General features: G+C 37.4%; 2 protein-coding genes and 1 non-coding gene across 8 annotated transcripts in view; all 3 read left to right on the top strand.

Moving 5' to 3' along the window:
• LOC101736212 (homeotic protein distal-less) overlaps positions 1–16,150 on the top strand; it is a 157,578-nt gene extending 141,428 nt beyond the window's left edge. Inside the window, exons 4-9 of one of the 6 annotated variants that reach the window (XM_038015269.2) lie at positions 3,719–3,848; positions 4,233–4,414; positions 4,939–5,022; positions 7,326–7,409; positions 14,395–14,531; positions 14,783–16,150. In XM_038015269.2, coding sequence (XP_037871197.1) covers positions 3,719–3,848; positions 4,233–4,414; positions 4,939–5,022; positions 7,326–7,409; positions 14,395–14,531; positions 14,783–14,840 — 675 coding nt within the window. In that variant the 3' untranslated portion in view covers positions 14,841–16,150. Of the gene's footprint in view, positions 1–3,718; positions 3,849–4,232; positions 4,424–4,938; positions 5,023–7,325; positions 7,410–14,394; positions 14,532–14,782 lie in introns of all 6 variants that reach the window. The other 5 variants (XM_038015259.2, XM_038015270.2, XM_038015278.2 and 2 more) reach the window with 5 other exon arrangements.
• Positions 9,205–10,777, top strand: LOC134200377 (ATP-dependent DNA helicase pif1-like). Its single transcript, XM_062673178.1, has 2 exons — positions 9,205–10,653; positions 10,704–10,777. The coding sequence occupies exons 1-2, from the start codon at positions 9,862–9,864 to the stop codon at positions 10,707–10,709; spliced, it is 798 nt and encodes a 265-aa protein (XP_062529162.1). The 5' UTR covers positions 9,205–9,861; the 3' UTR covers positions 10,710–10,777.
• TRNAI-AAU (transfer RNA isoleucine (anticodon AAU)) lies at positions 14,133–14,206 on the top strand. The gene has a single exon. It is a non-coding gene; the product is annotated as a tRNA-Ile (tRNA).
• Positions 16,151–23,403: the final 7,253 nt, after the last annotated feature.

Raw genomic sequence — 23,403 nt, 5'->3', positions numbered from 1 at the left:
AGATATAAGTTCTAAGGACTCAGTATAGTTACAACGGCTTCCCCACCCTTCAAACCGAAACGCATTACTGCTTCACGGCAGAAATAGGCAGGGCGGTGGTACCTACCCGTGCGGACTCACAAGACTCCCTACCATCAGTAAAAGAGCATAGCTAATCGTATCGGTTATTTAAAAATGAACTTAGCGGTAGGCATCGGCTTGGCTCTGCCCCTGGCATTGCTGAAGTCCATGGGCGACGGTAACCACTCTCCATCAGGTGGGCTGTATGCTCGTTTGCCTAAAAGGGCAATAAAAAAAACAAAATTGTTGTCACATCCAAGCCATTGAAGCAATTCCGATGAAATTCGATATGGAAATATTTTTCAGTTTGCGAAAATCTTCTCTTGTCTCATAGCTGAATCCGGATCACTAGATGACGAAGGCGAAACTGAGCACGGAAACCTGATCCCAAAACGAAATAAAGAAACAAAACCATATTTAAAAGGGTTAACAGAATAAAATACCAATAAAACTACTTTCGTTCAACGGGGTTAAGTTGTACGTGCCTTTATGACCTTACTAATCGGGGTGGGGTGAAACGTTAGAACCGAAGAGATGGGGCAAATATTTTGGAACATCGATATCGATATTTTTGCTTCTCTTAATATCGTAAACGCAGACGATCTTGGAACTTGATAGGCTGGTCGCAGAACTCAATGTGTGGCTTCTCTTTTCCGTGACGTAGTAATATTGGCTCCTATCATCCTGCCCCTGAAAGAAATATAGCCTTGTTGCTGACAAGAATCAATAGGGAGTTATAGGTAGCGATCTGAACGCAAAGGTATAATATATATTAAGGAGATCAGGGATCGCGTGATTCTATGCGGCTACCAACTTCCATTTTGTCTATAACCTGATTTCTGGCATTAGAATAACATTATAAGCTACATCTTAAATGTGAAAGAATCATTACTTCGTATTGGCAATACGAATTTTTGTTATGATTTTGTAAATATTTATTTTGTCTTGAAATATGTTACTTATTTTACTATCTAAACCCATTACCAAAACTACCACTATTTCACTAAAAATGAGAAATTTACGAAACCTAATTTAATCCTAAGCAATATGACAATTCTTTAATTACTCTTTTCTCTCAAGAAAAAGCTCTTCTTACAAACAAACCCGAAAGAAAATGATGATGAAGTGTTAAGAAGAAGAAAAAAGCTCACACACATAAACATAACAACGTAAGTCGGGAATAAAGCCGTAAAGCTCACAAAGTATATTAAAGAGCTTATCAAACTTCAACACAATCGTCGACTTAAAGCATATTTACATGACAATGAACATTGTTAAAAAAAATTTTTTTTTTTACTGCTTTGTTGGATGGACGAGCTCACAGCCCACCTGGTGTAAAGTGGTTACTGGAGCCCATGGACATCTACAACGTAAATGCGCCACCCACCTTGAGATATAAGTTCTAAGTTCTCAAGTATAGTTACAACGGCTGCCCCCCCCTTCAAACCGAAACGCATTACTGCTTCACGGCCGAAATAGGCAGGGTGGTGGTACCCACCCGCGCGGACTCACAAGAGGTCCTATCACCAGTAAAGAAAAAAAAAGCGTAAACAAAATCATAACGAAACGCCACGAGCTGTTTTTTGCTCGGCAAACCTTATGACATAGAACAGGTTATGCTTTTATAGCTAGTTGCCACGGCACAAATCGATCGGTTATCAATAATGTCAGTTGTCATGCGAGACCAGACAAGTCTCGATCTTTCCGTTCGCATCGACGTGCGCCGTAATTAGTCTTAAACTGCGTTAACTTAAACTCCGTATAATATAAATTGACGGATATATTATCGTTAAGAATCCTGATATTACATTTGAACGGATTTAATTTTAATTAGCACTCATATGCTGCTCCGTAATATCAGCTTCGAAATGAGAATCCCTTTTTTTGAAGTGAGACTTCTGATGCGACTTCCAACAAGGTTGCGTTAAACGTTTAACGATTCTGGGGAGGGGGGATAGAAAGAGACAGAGTGAGAGTGAGCGTGGCACACGAACGCATGCGCGTAGTATACCTGTTACAGGCCAGCGTTAGCAACGAGTAACGTCAAATATTTTAAAGAAGTATTTAAAAAATACACACATTTATTTTTCTATCTATAATTTAGAATATATATAATATACGTGTTGAAGATGTCGCATCACTTATACACAGCATTCCCTATTACAAGAGCAATCTGATTTAAGAATGAAAAATGAAGAAAATCACAATACGACACATCGGAAAAGAAGTTTCACTTCATTCACGTGCGCCAAGTTGCATGCGTACCGTTTTTTTTTTTTATGAAATACATTATCGGAATTGGTTTTTCGATATAAAATAATTTATCGTTGTGTCGCATCACTAGCGCGTGTAACAGTACACTAACGGTAGCGCGCCCCGCACTGGCCCCGCCTACGCGCACGCTACCCCCCGTGTACACCCGCTTATATTCTATATACGCCCTTAGGTATCGAAGATGAATTAACAAATTGACTACAGGGCTTCTGAGTATTGCGACTGCAGTATGTAGTCAACTTCTACTACACCTGTTCAAAGACTCTGGACTTTTTTCTTTTCAGTCGGTCTAATCACGTCCAATTATATACCAATCACAATGCGTATTGCCATTTACGGTTACCTTGTATGATCTATGGTTAACGCGTCATTAAATTAGGCAAACGGGGTCACACATTATACATTAGGCAAACGGGTTTACTGGTGGTAGGCCCTCTTGAGAGTCCGCGCGGGTAGGTACCACCACCCTGCCTATTTCTGCCGAGAAGTAGTAATGCGTTTCGGTTTGAAGGGTGGGGCAACCGCTGTAACTATACTTGAGACTTTAGAACTTATATCTCAAGGTGGGTGGCGCATTTACGTCGTAGATGTCTATGGGCTCCAGTAACCACTTGACCCCAGGTGGGCTGTGAGCTCGTCCACCCATCTAAGCAATAAAAAAAGTTATAAAGCGATTGTATAATCATCGGTCCTTGACGCGTACACGAATTGTCAAGTTAATGGGACGTCTGCATGAAGTCTCTAAAAATAAGAATCCGCTACATACAAACACACATGCCAAACTAATAAAATCGTCTTAAATATACTTAAATGTTGATTTCAGAAATATCAATTGGAGTCTTTGTCGATTTTTTTTTTATTGCTTAGATGGGTGGACGAGCTCACAGCCCACCTGGTGTTAAGTGGCTACTGGAGCCCATAGACATCTACAACGTAAATGCGCCAATCACCTTGAGATATAAGTTCTAAGGTCTTAAGTATAGTTACAACGGCTGCCCCACCATTCAAACCGAAACGCATTAGTGCTTCACGGCAGAAATAGTCGGGGTGGTGGTACCTACCCGCGTGGACTCAAAAAAGGTCCAAGCAATAAAGAAATAAAAACTAAAACTGTAATTATCTATATATTAATACGTGAAGCAAAAACTTTTGATCCCATTTTATGAAAATTGCGCGAACGGAACATTATGAAATTTCCCAAACTTATAGAGAATATAAAGAAGGAGTGCAGAATGCAATTTTTTTTTTATCATGCGTAAATAACAGATTCAATCAATAAAAAAAACATTACTCACACTACCGTGTATTTGACAGCATACAGAGCAACATTTATAAATCGATTTTGTCTGGAACAGCGTTTAACATCACTATTTTTATTTGTCAGGTGAAGATATGGTTCCAAAATCGTCGGAGCAAATACAAGAAGATGATGAAGGCAGCCCAAGTCGGAGCTCCCCCGCCCAGCCTGGGTCTCCCACCCGGAAGCCCACCAAGCAACAACCAGCTCTTACATGGTTAGTCGCAGACCTGGTTTGAGAAGTAGTAATTGAGGTTCTAGAGAAGAGCTTAAGTATTTTACAAAGCCCACTGAGTTTCGCGCCGGATCTTCTCAGTGGGTCGCGTTTCCGATCCGGTGGTAGATTCTGCGTAGCATTACTTTTGCTAGGGCCAGTGTTAGCAACACTCCCCGTTTGAGCCCCGTGAGCTCACCTACACGTCAAGGAGAAGCTGAAATAGCCTCTCAAGGCTCTAAGCATAGGCAGAAAAAAAAAATTTTTAGCTGTGTTTTTGGCATTTTGCCTCGGCAACGGTAACCAACTGCTATTCGATGGTCAATAAACTCAAAGACAATGAAATTTAAGGTTAATATAACAGTTTAATTTTTTTTTTTATAACAGGTGGTGGAGGAAGTTCCAGTGGCTCCCAGCATTCACCTTCAGCGTACCAAAGCGGAGGACCGACACAGGCTCACTCGCCCACACCCAGTTCGACACCCGTGTCGGAACTATCCCCCGGACTGTCCCCCACTGGTACCCATTGGGACGTTAAGCAGCCCCCTCAAGCTTCTTGGGACGTAAAGGTCGGATATGTAAGAAACACTTCATTATCTTACATAGAGTAAACATGTCGATGTTTTTTGTTAGATAAATTAAACCACATTCATTAAATACTAGCTGACCCGGCAGACTTCGTAGTGCCTCAATCGATAAATAAAAGACACATTAAAGGAAAAACAAAATTATTTGTTTTTATTTAATTCCGAGCATTTTTATATTTATCTACCTTTTAAACCTTACCTGGACTTCCACAAATAATTCAAGACCAAAATTAGCCAAATCGGTCCAGCCGTTCTCGAGTTTTAGCGAGACTAACGAACAGCAATTCATTTTTATATATATAGATAGATATAGACTGAAATTACTTGGGCGTCGCCTTTTGAAGATTAATAGCTCTATACCAAAAATCTTGTTTCAAGCTTCAACGACTGTACAGATTACATAATTAAAAAAAACATCCAAACAATCGCTTTTATTAGAGAAACCATAATGTTATTATTAGGATATGTTAGGTGATTTAAGGACTCAAATCGTGGTATTGTTACAGCCGACTGCGGGACGCTCCCCTGATGGGAGCTCGTGCGACGTCAAACCCCCTCACCAGCAATCATGGGACCCCCGAGTGGGATATGTGAGTTAATTTACTAGCAACTCAATATATTTGTTATGCTTTTTTTTTAATTGAAATTTATGGGTGACAGAACTCACGGTCCGCCTATTCATGAGTAGTTACTGCTGCCCCTAGGCATCAGAACGTGAATGCCACCTTCAAACATGAAGTCGAGGCTGCAAATGTATTAGTCGAAGTTGTAATTTTATTAGTCACAGCTACAAATGTATTAGTCGAAGTTGTAACTTTATTAGTCACAGTTGCAAATGTATTAGTAGAAGTTGTAATTTTATTAGTCACAGTTGCAAATGTATTAGTCGAAGTTGTAATTTTATTAGTCACAGTTGCAAATGTATTAGTCGAAGATGCAACTGCTATAATCGAAGTTTCAATTGCTTTAAAATCCAAAACTACGTCTAATTCGCTGTAGAAATAAGAAAGACTTAATCGACCGAGTAGCATTACCAGAATTTTCATAACTTTCTTTATACAACTATCCCAAACTAGAATTTCGTCTTGTATTGCGATCACCCTACACGATAACAAAAAGTAAAACATCAATAGCCATGAATCCTGAACAAAAAAATTAAAAAAATACCCATATCCAATCCATATCGGGTTTCAAAACCGGGATCCGCTATTCAGTGACCGGTCACAACACCAAAGAGATACCCAATTATCTGTTTGAAGATTCCCCGAAATTAAGTCAACGTACATATACATATATAGTAAAATTAGACTAATGAACGCTCACGGATGAACACTATTTTAATCATTTCATTTTCAAAACGGTAATAAGCTACCCTAACATAAGCGAAAAACATTTGTACCATTTGTAATGTTTGGGGTTAGGCAAACAATTCGCACCTTTAAAATTTATGTGGCTTAATTCAAAATTCTTATCTTTTGGTAAGCGCCATTGTGAATTGAAGAATTCACACTTTTTTTTGTTTGTCTATGGAGATAGTTTGTCTATTAAAGGAGACTATTTAATAATAACCAACTTATAGAATACATCTTCATAGGCCGTTCAAAGTATAACACATTGTCTTAAAATTTTAAGTTAAGTCACTTGAATTCTAAAACTGCGAATTGTCCTTCGACATTGTCCTTTAGGATCGTTTGGGACTTAGTAAATTATCACATTGTTTAGCATTAGAATACTTATGTATAATAATGAATGTAGCTTTTGTTTATGACGAAACTTAATGTAACGCGAAAATAATGCAAACACATCAGATCATACCGACACTGGTGGTAGGGGGTCGTGTGAGCATGGATAGATACCACCACACTGCCTACTTCCTAACGCATTCCGATTCGAAGGGTAGGGCAGTCTTTGTACTATATAGCTGAGACTTAGAGCTTCCGGCTCAAGCTGGATTACGATGTTTAGGTTTTTTTTTATTGCTTAGATGGGTGGACGAGCTCACAGCCCACCTGGTGTTAAGTAGTTACTGGAGCCCATAGACATCTACAACCGTAAATGCGCCACCCACCTTGAGATATAAGTTCTAAGGTCTCAGTATAGTTACAACGGCTGCCCCACACTTCAAATCGAAGCGCAATACTGCTGCACGGCAGAAATAGGCAGGGCGGTCATTTATGGACTCCGTTAACGACTTGATATCAGATGAGCGCGTCCGCACGTCTAAGTAACAGAAAAGTCATCGATCAGCGTTCAACTTGACTTTAACTCCGCTATTACCGCTCAAATAAAAAATCATTAATACAGAAATTTTCGTTAAGGAGTTTGTTATTCTTATCGCATTGTAATCGTCAGCTATGCCACTTGTCTAGTCTCAGCCAGGTTGTCTATTTCACTTTCTTAAATTTCCTGTTAACTGCTTATCGATATCATTAAAAAACAACTATGTATTGTAAAATATAAGGTAGATTTTAGCACGCAACGGAATACAATTAAAAATGTATGACCGCGCTTTTTTTTTCTCATACCTATGCTGATAGCCTTGAGGGGCTATATCAGTGTTACCCTAGCGTGTAGGTGAGCTCTCGAGGCTCAAACCGGAGGCGCTACTAACACTGGCCCTAGCAGTGCTTCGCAGAATCTACCTACCATCGGATCGGAAACGCGACCCACTCAAAAGATCCGGCGAGAAACTCAGTGGGCTGTGTCTGTGGGTTAAAACGCCGCGTGAAGACATCTGTACCTTACGCCAGCAAAGATTCCCTATCGACTCCATATTTACAACATTAGCGTACTTGTAAATTTCAAAATTAAGCAATATAATTCGCTGAATATTAGTAGCAAAACAAGTTGGTCCCTATGAAAGGTGTGTGCTGAAGTAGGTTTTTTGCCGTAGGAGGGTTATTTCGCTCAAACGGAGGACATTGAGGGCTCCCCAAGCGTGGACGGAGCAAGACGACCGATGCCCTGGATGTTAAAGGTAAGACAACAGTCGGTAAAACATACCTTTTGTCAGCAAAATTCATGGCTTGAATTAACCGGGGGCAGTTCGTAAATGCTACCACGGACATTCTAAACTAACAAAGGGAATATATTTGAAAACCAAATCCACATATTGATACGTGAAGCAAAAACTTTGAAAACCTTTTTACGAAAATTTCCCGGACAGAGGAGTATGAAATTTCCCACACTTATAAATAATATATAGAAGGAGAGCAGAATGCTAATATTTTTTAAAAAATATGCAATAATAATACATTAAATCAATAACAAAAACATTACACACACTATCATGTATTTGATACATACACATACATAATAATATATATGCTCCATGTTTATTGTCAATATTTTGTTATTGCTCAGTCTGTGGTCGAATAGAGAATAGTTTAATATTGTTTATATTTAATATTATTTGTTTATAGTGTAATCTTGGCAAAATCTGTGATTATAAATAGAAGTAGAATAGCCTTTGACAATAGAACTTTAATAATGTTCAAACTTATAACTTAAATTAATCATAGTCGAATTTCGACTACGGCGGGACCACTAGTCTAGATAAATCATTACAGAGCTATCAAAATATTGGTGCATGTCAACTCTTATATTTATCTATGGATCGAATGACATTCGACACAAATCCGGAAGGGATCATAGAGAACGTAACTTGAGCATTTTTTTTTTCTTATTTATCGACAAAAGGCACAATATTTAAACAATAAACACTGCTATTGAACATCAAGACATAGATTATTAAAGTCATCGAAAGATTGTTTTTCATGCGATGTTATTGTGAGCGCAATCTTCGTTTATCACTGCCCTAGCCTTCGCTGATACGCGTAAAACACCCAAAATAAACTGTACCAGTGATCCCCGGTAGTCGAAATTCGACTATAATTAATTAAAATTTTATGTTTGTACACTATTATGATTCTATTGTCAAAGAATTGACATGACAAAGACATATTATATACTTCTATAGTCACAGAGTTTGACAATAAACGAAGAGTATATGTGTGTGTGTCAAATACATGGTAGTGTGTGTAACGTTTTCTTTATTGATTTAATGTATCTTTAATGCATTCTTTAAAAAAAAATATTAGCATTGTACACTTCTTCTCTATATTCTCTATGAGTGTGGAAAATTTCATACTCATCCGTCCGCGCAATTTTCGTAAAAAGGGATACAAAGTTTTTGCTTCACGTATTAATAATATACTAGAGGTCCCGTAGTAGTCGAAATTCGACTATAATTAATTGGAATTGTAAGTTTGTACACTATTATGATTGTATTTTATACTTCTATAATCACAAATTTCGCCAAGACTTCACTTTAAAAAATATTAACAAAGACAAACAATATTTAATCTATTCTCAATTTGACAACAGACGTCAAGAACAAAAGTTTGACAATAAATAGTATGCATGCGTGTGTGCGTCAAATATATGGTATGTAGTGTGTGTAATGTTTTCTTTATTGATTTAATGTATCTTTAATGCATTATTTAAAAAAAATATTAGCATTGTACAATTCTTCTCTATATTCTCTATAAGTGTGGAAAATTTCATACTCCTCCGTCCGCGCAATTTTCGTAAAAAGGGATACAAAGTTTTTGCTTCACGTATTAATCTAATATATAAAATTCTCGTGTCACAGTTTTCGTTGCCATACTCCTCCGAAACGGCTTGACCGATTTTGATGAAATTTTTTGTGCTTATCCGGTATCTATGAGAATCGGCCAACATCTATTTTTCACCCCCCTAAATGTTAGGGGTAGTCAACCACAAATTTTTTTTTTTTAATTTTTAGACAAAATTTTTAATTTCTATTTTTTTATGATACAACATACAAAAATACATACAATCCTCAATTTTCACCCTTCTACGATCAACCCTTATTTTTTAATAGCCATTTTAGTAATTTAATCATTTTTCCTCTCCGGTCGAAAACTGATCAATCGTCATTTAATTAGTTATCCCCGCCAGATGTCTACAGGTGTCACTTCTGACCCAGTAAACAGCACGGAATAGGGATGTTACCTCTACAGTTTTCGGCTATTATTAGTGTTTATGCTTCAAGCGTAGTAGTTAAACATTTTTAGTTCATCGCCTTGCATGTCAGATGGAAAAAGTACAAAAAAATTCCCTGAAGATTTCACTAACGATACAATCACAAATGTCGACGGATATCCAATATATCGTCGAAGGAATCCAGATAATGGCGGACAATCATTTATTATAAACATCAGCAACACAGACATTGATATTGACAATCGTTGGGTCGTGCCATATTCGCCCCTGCTGAGCAAAACATACAATGCTCATATTAATGTTGAGTTTTGCAGTTCTGTGAAGAGCATCAAATACATTTGCAATTATGTCCATAAAGGCAGTGACATGGCGGTGTTTAGAGTGGAAAATATGAATGTACCATGGCACACAAACATTCGCTTGAGGCGTTGAACAGGATATTGAAAGATATTAAAAATAACGACAAACTATTTGGTGGCACTCTGTTAGTCCTTTCAGGTGACTTCAGACAAACACTTCCCGTCATTCCACGTTCAACATACGCTGATGAAATCAACGCCTGCTTAAAATCATCGACATTGTGGCGTAATGTTGAAATAGTACAGCTGAAAGTAAATATGCGCGTTCAAATGCTTCAAGATCCATCCGCTGAAACAGTCTCTAAACAACTATTAGATATCGATGATGGAAAAGTCACTATAGCTGAAACTGGATACATAAAATTAGCGAATGATTTCTGCACTATCATTGATTCGCAAGATGCTCTCATTGAACAAATATTTCCCGATGTACACACGAATTACATAAATCTCGAGTGGCTTGCAGAAAGAGCAATGTTAGCTGCAAAAAATGTGGACGTTGACATTTTAAATCTGAAGATACAACAGTTATTGCCAGGGGACTTGGTATCATATAGATCTATTGATACAGTTTGCGATGGCACTGAAGCTGTAAATTTTCCAACAGAGTTTTTGAACTCACTGGATTTGCCAGGCATGCCACCACATAACTTACAATTGAAGGTTGGATCTCCAATTATTTTGCTTCGTAATTTGAACCCGCCACGGCTACGCAACGGTACGCGATTAGTCATTAAAAAAATAATGAAAAAAGTTATCGAAGGCACCATTTTAAATGGCAAGCTTCGAGGTGAAAATATATTGATACCACGAATACCTATTATACCCACAGATGTGCCAATTCAATTTAAGCGGGGTAACAAAAAATATTGTTCACGCTGCAGCATTAAGAGATTAATATTATGTAATGAATTAATTATATATATAATTATTACTTTTAATAAATTAAAACAATTAATGTTTGGTGTTTTGTTATTTTTAAACAACATTCCCTCATCGTTCACAGCGCTCCAGGCCTTTTTCACTCATATTCCACATCCTTATACACTTCCAATAAGTTAGTATTTTAGAAATTCTCTAGAAATCTTATATATGGCAAGACACCGTTTGCCGGGTCAGCTAGTAATATATAGATATAAGTGAGAACGGCATTTAGCAAAAAATTGTAATGTAAAAATAAAAATATCGTTGTAATTCGATAGACAATCGTTGTTTTAATATCGAACCGTGGATAATCGATTACAAATCTAATTTGCTGTATCAAAGAAATTAATGTCGCTTCTAAGAACCCTCCGTAATAGTTGAGCTCCAATACAAGGATAGTTCTGAATAACATATTTTTTTTTTATTGCTTAGATGGATGGACGAGCTCACAGCCCACCTGGTGTTAAGTGGTTACTGGAGCCCATAGACATCTACAACGTAAATGCACCACCCACCTCGAGATATAAGTTCTAAGGTCTCAGTATAGTTACAACGGCTACCCCACCCTTCGAACCGAAACGCATTACTGCTTCACGGCGGAAATAGGCGGGTTGGTGGTACCTACCCGTGCGGACTCCCAAGAGGTCCTACCACCAGTGATTACGCAAATTATAATTTTGCGGGTTTGATTTTTATTGCACGATGTTATTCCTTCACCGTGGAAGTCAATCGTGAACATTTGTTGAGTACATATTTCATTAGAAAAAATTAACTTGTGTGTATATACCGTAAAATGTGTATACATATCGACGCTTGAAAGGCAAACGTGACTAAAGCCTTGTTCGGACTAGGTGAGTATTTTAGTAGAGTACCGAGTAATTTAGTGGCTAAACTACTCGCTGCTCGCCCGAAAAAATAGAACAAAATGGATTGACTTGACTAAATTATTTACAAACCTACTCGACTAAATTTTTGGTGCTCAGACACATTTAGCTACTAAATTACTCGGTACTCGACTAAAATACTCACCTAGTCCGAACAAGGCTTAAGCGACAATGCGTGAACTTTACAGTAGACTAATTAAAAGTTGAAATAACTGAAAACAAAATTTATTTTAACGAATCTAGCTGTAGCAGAATCTAGCTAGTAGCTGTAGGATTGAAATGATTTTAATAGACCTAGAAATTTATATTTTTTGCGCATCGAATATGGTTATTGCCTATCATTTATGTACAAAGCAGCTATTGTCGCTTAGTCACGTTTGCCTTTTAAGCGTCGATATGTACACATAAAATTAAAAAATGGTACTCGTGAAAGAAGTGAAACTTCATTTGCGCTGTGTAGTAATCTGTTTCTTCATTTTTCATCATCATCCTTAAATCAAATTTATTTTGTAATACGGAATGATGCGTATAAGAGAAACGACCTAGCTCAATTTATCCTTTTCCTCACTCCACGGTCAAGTGGTTCACAAGACGCTCTGTCTATTTTCTCACTCTGGCTCTTCCTAAATTGTATCTTTTCGTAAGGAATCCTTAGAACCGGAGAAACCTTAGAACTTATATCTCAAGATGGGTATAGTTACAACGGCTGCCCTACCCTTCAAACTGAAATGCATTACTGCTTCACGGCGGAAATAGACAGGGTGGTTAGCGAGAATGCGAGGGGCCAAGTAGCGTGAATTGTAAATTTTTGGTAATTTAGTTTTTCGGCAGTTTCAAAAGTGTAATAACAGTGGCTTATTGGCTTATTAACCGTGGAAAGTGGAACAAAGCCGTCGGACATGGATGCTCCCATGAAATCTACTGAAGTCTCAGTAAATAATCACAGCTACTTAAACAATATTATATCTCAACTCATTTCATTACATTTCCTTTTTTCATACAACAGAATATGGTTGTGTTGACAATGGCAACAATGACATCGCAAAAATTCAATTGCCATACTTAAAAAAGAACATTGCCTTGGTATAGAACAGGCTAGGAATAGAATAAGCTTCAGTTCAGCTCTCAAGGTAGCAAACATTAAACAATTTTGGGGAAAAATATAAATAAACAATACCAATGTCGTGTACTCATTTGCCTAAATTGAGTGAAAGTCTCCCATCTCCCATTGGCAGTTCCATAGTACTACACCATAAAATTAATTACGTATTCATTAAAGTAATGCGTCTAAAGGCATTGAATGTGGCCACGCCTGTCCACTTACTAATAACTTTGAACATCAAACGTATACTATATGTTAACACGCAACAATTTTCAGTGAGCACCACCCCTAAAATATTGCATTTACCACAAAAAGTATTTCGATGTGACGTAACGAACACCAATATTCTAATTAAATTTTTTTAGGGCTGTCCAAAATAAACGCTTTTACAAAATTCGCTTCGGGTTGTCGCGAGATATAATTAAAATTACTTTTACTGAATCAGGCTTTTTATGATGATCGCAAAACTATTTATGCCTTTATTTTTAAGCTAATGCATAGCTTTTATGGCGGGCTTTGAGCGCGGCGACTGAATCAAGAAATTCCGAAACGAAAATAACCTGACATTAAGCCTACTATGTAGCTCGCGTTCAACACATTCACACGTTGCGCTGGTGTAGTGTTTGTGAATAAGCGCGCGGCGTGACGTCGCACTGCATGAGCATCATGAAAAGTCTGCCCATCTCTCTCTCGCGCGGTCTAGCTTATGAGTGTGAAGGGGACAGTCAATGTTTTGCTTTTGTTAATGTTTATAAATATAGCGTGGTCTTATTTTTGTTATTGTTTTAATATTAAATTATTATTGTCTAATTGTAATTGCATAAGTTGATAAAAATTGCTTTGCAATAGCTTTACCGCGGCAATCCCCGAGTGCCACACGTGTTTTTTTTAATATTATTATCATCTATTTACATAATATATATTTTCATGTTTAAGCTTCTTCAATTTTGTATGCAAATTAACATAGAGCTATGCATTTATTTAAGGCTGGAAATAAACACGTGTCAAGTAGGTATGAGTTGAGAAAAATTGGTATGCAATACCGGGATTAATATTGTGACGTCACTTGTTACGTGTACACCGGGCGTCTTACCCATAAAAAGGGTCACGCCTCTTGTAGCTTACAAATAAAATATGTATACAAATAAAGCTTACACTTAACAAAGCTCACAAATGGAAACTGCAACTGTAATGCCGTGTGCAAATGATACAGGTTTACAAACATCGTCTTTCTGGATTATATCGAATAAAAATATATATAATAATTTGTTCTTTCACACAAACAATTCTCGATTTATAACCATCAATAAATAAAAATAGATAAAACGTATTATCGTAAGATTTGTCTGTGTTTTTATCGTGTCTTTAAAATTAAATTATTATTTTTAGCGTCAATCGTCAGCGGCCCATTAGCTCAGTTGGTTAGAGCGTCGTGCTAATAACGCGAAGGTCGCGGGTTCGATCCCCTCATGGGCCACTCTGTTTCTTACCGCTATTTTTGAATTAGATCGGGTTTCGGCTGTCTTGAAGCTATGTGATTACCGAAGACTTCACAAACGAAATGCCACCTTCAGATACGAGACTCAAGTTTGAAATTTGCTCGCGTTCAACAGTGATAGTGCCTTCATTGATATCAAATTTAACCACCTGTTTCTATTGTCGTAGGGCGCGCCTCCTGGTCCTTGGGACATGAAGGGCGCGCATGCCCACGCTCTCCATCACCAGGGAGCCCCACAGCCTCACCCACCATACGTACCGCAGTATTCCTGGTATCAAACGGACGCGAACCCTGGACTTCTAACGTGAGTATTAAAACAGTTTCTCAATACTTATTGTGTTCAAACAATAGAATCTTTAGTTCGTCTCAATTGTGATCTATTTAAATAGCATTAAAATCTAATTTCATTTTACAACGTTCCATTAAAACTATATTCATGTTATAATAATTGAATAACAACAACAAAAAAAACCTATTGTTTATTCACCGTTTTAATAATTAAGATATTAAAAGCTTTAACGGGACTTAAAGCGGATATATTTATTAATAAAACAGGCTTTACTCGCAGGGTATGGCCGGCAGTTTAGCACATTACGGACACAGAAACGAGTGACAAAGTGAAATGACATCGCGGACACGCAAAATCCATGATAAAAGATGGCCGGCTCAACAAAATGGCCGCCTCAACAAGATGGCCGCCCCGAGACGCCGTTCTCCTTTCGTAAATGAAAAAGGCACAACCAACTTTTTTGAAATAAGAAAAAATAATTTAAACATTAAAAGACCATTGTAAATTTTTTTTATAATTAATTAAAACAATAAAAATAAGATTTGTTCATAATGTAATTGTAAATGTTATGTATTGAATATTGACACGGAATGCGGGATGTGTTCGTATATCTTTAATTGAATACTGCCAGCTCTGAATTATGTTTCAAAAACAATTGACTGTTTTTACATATTTTCCTAACAGACAGTGTTGCAAAAATATCATTATTACAGCAATTTATATGAATTACCTTTTTTTTTTAAATCACTGCAATTTTTTATCAATGAACATAATTAATTTATGAAGGAAATCATTTATGTAATTGTAAGCTTTAATTTATATTATGTCGTTTAGAAAAATAAATTATAAATCTTAAACGGAAGCACAAAAAAGTTTATTGTGATAAATCATTTTTAAAAGTTTTAAACCAAATTTACAGGTACTGTGAAAAATTGATAAATTAAAATTCGATGATACCCTTTGCCTCAATCAGTTTTATGACAATTGTAAAAAAAAAGAAGCTCAAATCAATATTTCTATGATATTAAAATCTCTCATATGAGTATTGAACAAAAATGTATAATACTTTAGATCACAATCAATATTTCTAAATAAAAAATGGTCATTGAATTGTCAAAAATACTATCGATAAGTAAAATCGATTAATAGCAACGTTACCCTTTTTTTTTTTTGTTCTCTGTTCGAAATAGCAAAGTTCCTTTTGCACATTTTTTTTTTTTAAATTTAAAAACGATGCATAATCTGCAAACAAAATGTATTCTATTTTATTGCAATATCTTTATTTGTAAAGTAAAGTAAACTATTCAAGCTTACCGCCTATGTAATTAAAATGTTTTAGTTCCAATTATCTTTTTTTCTTTTTCTTTTTATCATGAATCTGTCGAAGCGGAAAACGTGAATAGATTACTTTATTTGAATGAATATGCTAAAAAGGGTGTTACGGGATGTTTTAAAAATAATAAATTGTGTAAATAGTTTTTTTTTTTTGTAATATATAGAAAATATAAATATAATTAAATCTCTAGATAGCATAAATTACTTTATAATTATATTGTATGTACGCTGTAAGGAACGTGGAAATAAGAGAAAAAGTGAATTAATTTTTTTTTGTCAAATAAAAAAAGTAAAATATCTTCTTTTGGTATTTATTTTTTCCCAAATCCGAATACATAATATTATAAAGAATATTTAATACGTATGCGACCAATTCATTTTTTTTTTAATTCGGCCCACGGAACTTTTAAAACAGCCAACACTGTATATTTGTTCCGTATGTTCCATGGGGAGTGCTCTGAGGAATTGTTCGAGATGATACCAACGTCTCGTTTTTACCATCGCACCGCCCGCCACCGGAGTAGAGTTCATCCATACTACCTGGAGCCACTGCGGTCATCCACAGTGCGTTTCCAGAGATCTTTTTTGCCACGTACCATCCGGCTATGGAATGAGCTCCCCTCCACGGTGTTTCCCGAGCGCTATGACATGTCCTTCTTCAAACGAGGCTTGTGGAGAGTATTAAGCGGTAGGCAGCGGCTTGGCTCTGCCCCTGGCATTGCTGAAGTCCATGGGCGACGGTAACCACTCACCATCACGTGGGCCGTATGCTCGTCTGCCTACAAAGGCAATAAAAAAAAAAAAATTAATTATCGAAAGAAATGAAAAAAAATATTGAAGACCAACACTAAAATATTTTCAAAATTAGAATATCATTATAACATTAGATAATTTAATATAGACAACAGACGACAAAAAATCAGAAAGTCCTAGTAGTATCTTAGACCGTTAGGCCTAAATTGCTACTACCAGTATACTACCCAGCTACCGGTGTAGCAGCACTGGTATGCCTATAAACACCACAACATAAAAATTCTTGAATTTTTGGCGGGAATCCAAAGCGTCGTACGAAATGTTTTACTATGACAATTAAATTCTTCGGTGGATGCAAAATTATTAAAATTACAATAACATCTATACATATAAATAAAATTGGAGTGTCTGTTTTTAATATTGAAATAACCGCTTTTTACCATTTTTGTCGGTCTGTTTGTTCCGGCTAATCTCTGGAACGGCTGGACCGATTTTTATGAGACTTTAACTAATAGGTAGCTGATGATATAAGGAGTAACTTGGGCTATTTTTTTAGACTAGCTTCGGCCCGCGGCGTCACCTGCGGTACTACAACAACCGCGGGTAACATCGCGGGACTCAGCTATCAATAATAAAATTTAATATTTCCGAAGCGAAGCGAGGGCGGGTCGCTAGTTACTAATATAATTCGCGCTTATGAAGTGTTAAATATAAAAAAAAAGATAATTATCTTCGTGTAATAGAAAGATTTTTTTAATTGTCTTGTTAACAATATCCATTATAGTTTGTTAATAGTACGAAACCACAAAATGCCTCTGCCATATCTCTTTCAGAATTGTTCTAAATGAAGACGGTTGCCTGGGAACAATAAAACCGCTTACAAATTATACCTGCCTATTGGCTTACCATCATGTGCACTATATCATCACTAAATAAATAAATAAATGATAATAATAACGGGGAACATATCACACACGGTCATCCAGCTTCAATGGTGACGTCACACTTTATAATACCACTCCGAGGTCCGAAAGACTAATGGTAAGCCCTCGTATATTCCCAATCGGTTCAGGACTCCAACGTACGACCCACATGCCCTCAGGCTGCGCGACAAAAACCTGACTCCTTTCGCGCTGATACCGTCACACAAAAAGCAATCGAACCACAAAGACATTTCAATAAGGGCGCATCGTAATTGTCAGCGGATCGCGATTTTAATTACCGCCGCCGCTCTTTTTCTCGCTCGCGTCCGTGGCCTAATGATCAAGACGCCCGTGTGACGTGCCGCGATCCAAACTCTAAGGCAGACTACGACTAAGAAGTTTTCTGTCTACTTTCATTTCGTCTTGTGAACCACCCTAAGAAGTCGCTTGTTTTACTGGTGGTAGGACCTCTTGTGAGACCGCGCGGGTGGGTACCACCAACCCGCTTATTTCTGCCGTGAAGCATAATGCGTTTCGGTTTGAAGGGTGGGGCAGCCGTTGTAACTAGACTTGAGATCTTAGAACTTATATCTCAAGGTGGGTGGCGCATTTACGTTGTAGATGTCTATGGGTTCCAGTAACCACTTAACACCAGATGGGCTGTGAGCTCGTCCAGCTATCATAGCAATAAAAAAAAAATTGGTCGAAGACATAGTTCGCTCGCTCGACGAAGCTGGCATAAGCCGTCGAGGTTACCAGCATAGGTAGGAAGAAAATCGACCTTTAGAAAGAGACAATCAGCTAATTTCGGTTTCGTATGGCGTTATCTCTGTCGCACGCTACCTAGTGTGTTAGCAAATTCTCTCAGATTAAGCTCGTGAGTTCTGACCTACCCATCAGGGCGTTGTTGAAGGGCCAGAGTATAACTTAATAGAGACAAAAAAAGATCAAAACTGTATCCTCTGCCGTCAAAAAACGAAGAACACAAAACAAAATTCATTAATATCACATTATAATACCGTTATTTTTACTAAACTAACAAAAAAAAACCCAGACCATATGCGCTAAAACGCAACGCCTACATCTTCAAGTGTCACATTCAAAAATGAACAAAAAAAAATTATTAAAAAAAAAATTAATTCAAAAAACACTCGCGCACAAAATAGCTTGGAGCCGTGTAAGTGAATAAAGAACGGAAACGCAACGCCCACGGAACCCTTTTTAAAAAAATAATAAAACAATCTTTTGTGTAACGAAGGGCCCGTACAAAGGTATTGATACAATGGAATCTTACGTGAAAAAGTCCCTTTTTAGGGCGCCATCTGCCGTGTTCGTTTTCAATTCAAACGTTTTCGTATTTTTATTTTGTTGCTTTTTAAATATGGTCAGTCGATGTTTCCTTATTCAAACAACCAAGCCTTGTTGTGAACATCAGAAAATGTGCTATGATCTCTCTCTCTCTCTTCGATCGGTTCCTCACTGCTGAGGATCGTGACTCCGTCCGATTTCGTCAACCAACTGTCTCCATCGATCCCGCCCTGCAGCCCGGTGGAGTGCGTCGCTGATAGGCATCCCCAGTTCCTCCGCTATTTGGTTCGACCATCGTTTGGGACCTCTACCCCTAGGCCTTTTTCCCTCTATTTTACCGGTCACAAGGCGTTCCAAATTGCTGGTATCCCTACGTGCAACATGACCAAAATACCGCAATATTCTTTGTAGGCAGATTGTGGATAGACGTTGAATCTTTTCTATTTTTAACTGCCTGAGAATAGATATGTTGGTGCGGCGGGCCGTCCATGGTATTCGTAGCATACGTCGCCAGCACCACATCTCAAAAGCGTCGATTCTCTGCCTATCTGCGGCTTTGAGTGTCCACGTCTCTGCACTATATAGAGCAATGGAGAAGACAAGGGTGCGGACCAGATGTGCTATGATATTATGAACAAATTTGCTAAAAATCCATACGCGCCATATGTTGTTCGTTGGTACAACAAAAAGCTTCCACGAATTATATGCAGCAATTGCACAAAACTCGAAGTCAACTGATGCTATATTTACCAACGCACAGACAGTCTAAATAAATTGTATTTTGTATTTGTCTTGCCTTGAAAAATATATCTATACTAATTAATATACAAATCTACAGTGGTTTTTACGGATGTTCCGTTATAACTACTGAACCATGCATCCGATTGACTTGAAACTTGGTATCCATGTAGAAAATACATCTACTTAATGGATAGTCTAATATTTATATGAGTGTTGGACTGCCTATTAATAATGACAATAAATTTTAATAATAATGTTAATTTTAAATGCCTAGCGAAGTGGGCGAGTACGGCTTGTACATATATATATATATATATTGGTTGTCTGTAAAGTCGGTTTACGGACGATATTTTTACATGATAACATCGTAAAGAAACATTGATGAAAAATTGCATACTTTTATGAATTGAATTAAATCAGTGAATTATCAATATTGTGTATAATACAAAGAAGGAGTTAATTGAAAACAAATTTTTTTTTCGATAAATCAACGCTTGAGCCGATCTTGTCTCTCTATCGCTTGTTCCGCCCTCTCGCTTGCACGCTCAGGCTCAGGCGGAACGTGACACTTTTTCGTGCGTGCAACCAGTGTTCATCGATATTTTTTATTGCTTAGATGGGTGGACGAGCTCACAGCCCACCTGGTGTTAAGTGGTTACTAGAGCCCATAGACATCTACGACGTAAATGCGCCGACCTTGAGATATAAGTGCTAAGATCTCAGTATAGTTGCAGTATAGTCGATTTATAAGACACTAACCGTACTCGCCCACTTTACTGGGCATTTAAAATTAACATTATTATTTATTGTCATTATTATTAGGGAGTTCAACACTCATATAAATATTAATTAGCCTATCCGTTAAGCACACAGTATTGTCTACATGGATACCAAGTTTCAAGTCAATCGGATGCATGGCTCAGTATTTATAACGGAACATCTGTAAAAACCACTGTAGATTTATATATTAGTATAGATATAGATTATCACGTTAATAAAATTAAAATTCATATCTGTAGATAATGCAATAAGTTGCTATCAAGCCATCTTCGTTCTTAAGCTAAACCGATCAACGTACATATTCCTATTCTTGGTTTCCTAATATCTCGTAATATACTTCATTCGTTCCAAGAAGAACTCACTCAGAATCGTCGTGGCGTAAAGGATAAGACGCCCGGTGTATCGACAGATGCGACTAAGTCAGTGTTCGAATACCGCAAACGGCACCAATTTTTCTAAAGAAATACCTACTTAGCCCTCGTTCGAATGACTACCACGATACAGTAATAGCGTCTTGTAACAAAAATCACGTCATGACCTATAGCTCATACACACATGAACTCTTTCCAGTTCATCCAATCCTGTTTCTGCAGAATAGCCGTCGGAGCACCCTGGTATATGAGGAATGTAGATCTTCACGACGACCTAAATCTAGAACCGATACGTAAGTATCATTGAGAAGCGTCAGAACGCTACTTTGAATAAGCAGTGCGATATGATAACCCTCTTATTGTGGCCACAGTTAGCTACATATCCGACCAAGACGACGGGGAAAATCAAAGCCACCGTCGCCCAAAACATGTCTTGTCAGATCCCCCGGAACAGGGGAAGAAAACAAATCGGAAAAAAAACTATACAATTATATCTCAATAATATATATCTCAAGTGTTCAGATGGCTAGAGCATTTACGTCGTTAATGTCTATGGCCGCCAATTAATTTCATCATTGGTCTCGACTTCAGCGTACGCGATGGTAAGTCGACACTGGTTTTCCGCCATTGTCGTTTGCCTTCGAATCAACTTACTAACCACCACGATCCATTGTATCACGACCTAAGAAACTTTTTCGTACGCACCGAGTTGCAGGAGAGAATTATTTTTGTAAAAACCTTTCTCTCGTCACGTGGAGATACGCGCGGCTATACTCAAAGCGTTCTTTCGTGGGTGTACATTGAATAACGAATCATGGATGCGGCGTATTTGATTAATTTAAAAAAACAACCTTAAAATGTCTGAATATGATCACACGTTTTAGGGCTGTCACGCGTATATTTTCACAGTATTATAGTATATTAAATAGGGCTGCAATCGCTGAGAAAACTTTACTGTAATTTCTTTTTATTAGTAGGGTCTAGTTAGCATGCAAGGGTGTTGTTTATAATTTTCTTTTTCGCTAATTCTTTCTTAAGTTCCAGAGACAATGCATATACTACTTGTGGCGCGTAGCCATCATACAACACAAGATATTTGACAGATGCTCGAATCTCGCTTACGACATTTTCAAGATAAGCTTGCTTATATACAAGTTCCGAACAACAACATTCGGACCGTCGGTCTACCGAGCAATATCACCCGTTCGGTGGAAAATATATTCCCCGTCTTTTTTTCCCTACCTATGCTGATAGCCTTGAGAGGCTGTTTCAGCTTCTCCTTGACGTGTAGGTGAGCTCACGGGGCTCAAACCGGGAGCGTTGCTTACACTAGCCTTAGCAAGAGCAGTGCTTCACAGAATCTACCACCGGATCGGAAACGCGACCCACTGAGAAGATCCGGCGAGAAACTCAGTGACAAAGAATAAGTCATTATTGTTATTTTTTAAGGTTTTTAGGATTAGGTTCTTTTGTTAGAGTTGATTGCAGCAATATATTGTATATTTCCAATTAATTTAATATAATTTGTACCTTAAGTACCGCACACAAGCACACACAAGAAACACCCGCACACAAGAAAACTAACTTTGTAAACTTTACTATCAACTTTATTGTCATTATTATTGACGAAGCATCACAGTTTAGTTTGCAACCGCCCAATCAGCAAGTCTAATAAATAAACCACGTAAATTACCACATCCGAAATACATTTATCGGACGCGTTTTTCACTATCCCCGCGTATGTGTTTACGCCACAATAAATTTTATACTCCGAAACTGGAATTACAGTTCGGCAAGAATACGGTTTTGCCTACCCTGTTATTTTGCTATACAATGTGCAACATACAGACACTCACAGAGAGAGAGAGGGATAGGGATATGTAACATATCTCGTCTTTAGAATTGAAGTGGCCTAACTACAAAAAATACGAAAATGAATTTTACAATACTACGAACGACATATGAACATGCATTCTATGAGTTTATTAAAATCAAACAAACTCTTTTAGTCCAGAAAAGGACAAACGTACCGTTTCCATCTCTTTCAAAGCAAGCGTCTCTCAAATTTCAATTAAATTTAATTCGATCATAGCTTAAAGTATTATAGTCGAAAAACTAAAAAATGATAATTCGTTAATTGCATTTTTTTTTATTGCTTAGGTGGGTGGACGATTTCACAGCCCACCTGGTGTTAAGTGGTTACTGGAGCCCATAGACATTTACAACGTAAATGCGCCACCCACCTTGAGATATAAATTCTAAGATCTCAATATAGTTACAACGGCTGCCCTACCCTTCAAACCGAAACGCATTGCTGCTTCACGGCAAAAATAGGCAGGGCGGTGGTACCTACCCGCGCGGACTCACGAGAGGTTCTACCACCAGTAAAAAATTTCTTGCATTTACCAAAAAATAAGAATCTAAGATTAAGCCACTTTAATTTTAAAGGTGCGATATATATTTAAAGTCAGCCTGTGAAATGGACATTTTTTTTTCTTTAACTTTTTGATGCTTCAACACACGACCCATATGATGGTGAGTGATTACCGTGAGTCATGGACATCAGCAATATCAGAGACAGAGCAAAATCGCTGCTTACAAGTAGGTAATATTTTTTCACAAATGAGTTTGACATTAAATGACATTTGCATCTTTTCATATTACCTATACTCTAAA

This window comes from Bombyx mori, chromosome 2 (assembly GCF_030269925.1).
Source record: "Bombyx mori chromosome 2, ASM3026992v2".
NCBI lineage: Eukaryota > Metazoa > Arthropoda > Insecta > Lepidoptera > Bombycidae > Bombyx > Bombyx mori.
The sequence above is the reverse complement of the archived record's forward strand: the minus strand, read 5'-3'. Positions and strand labels throughout refer to the sequence as shown.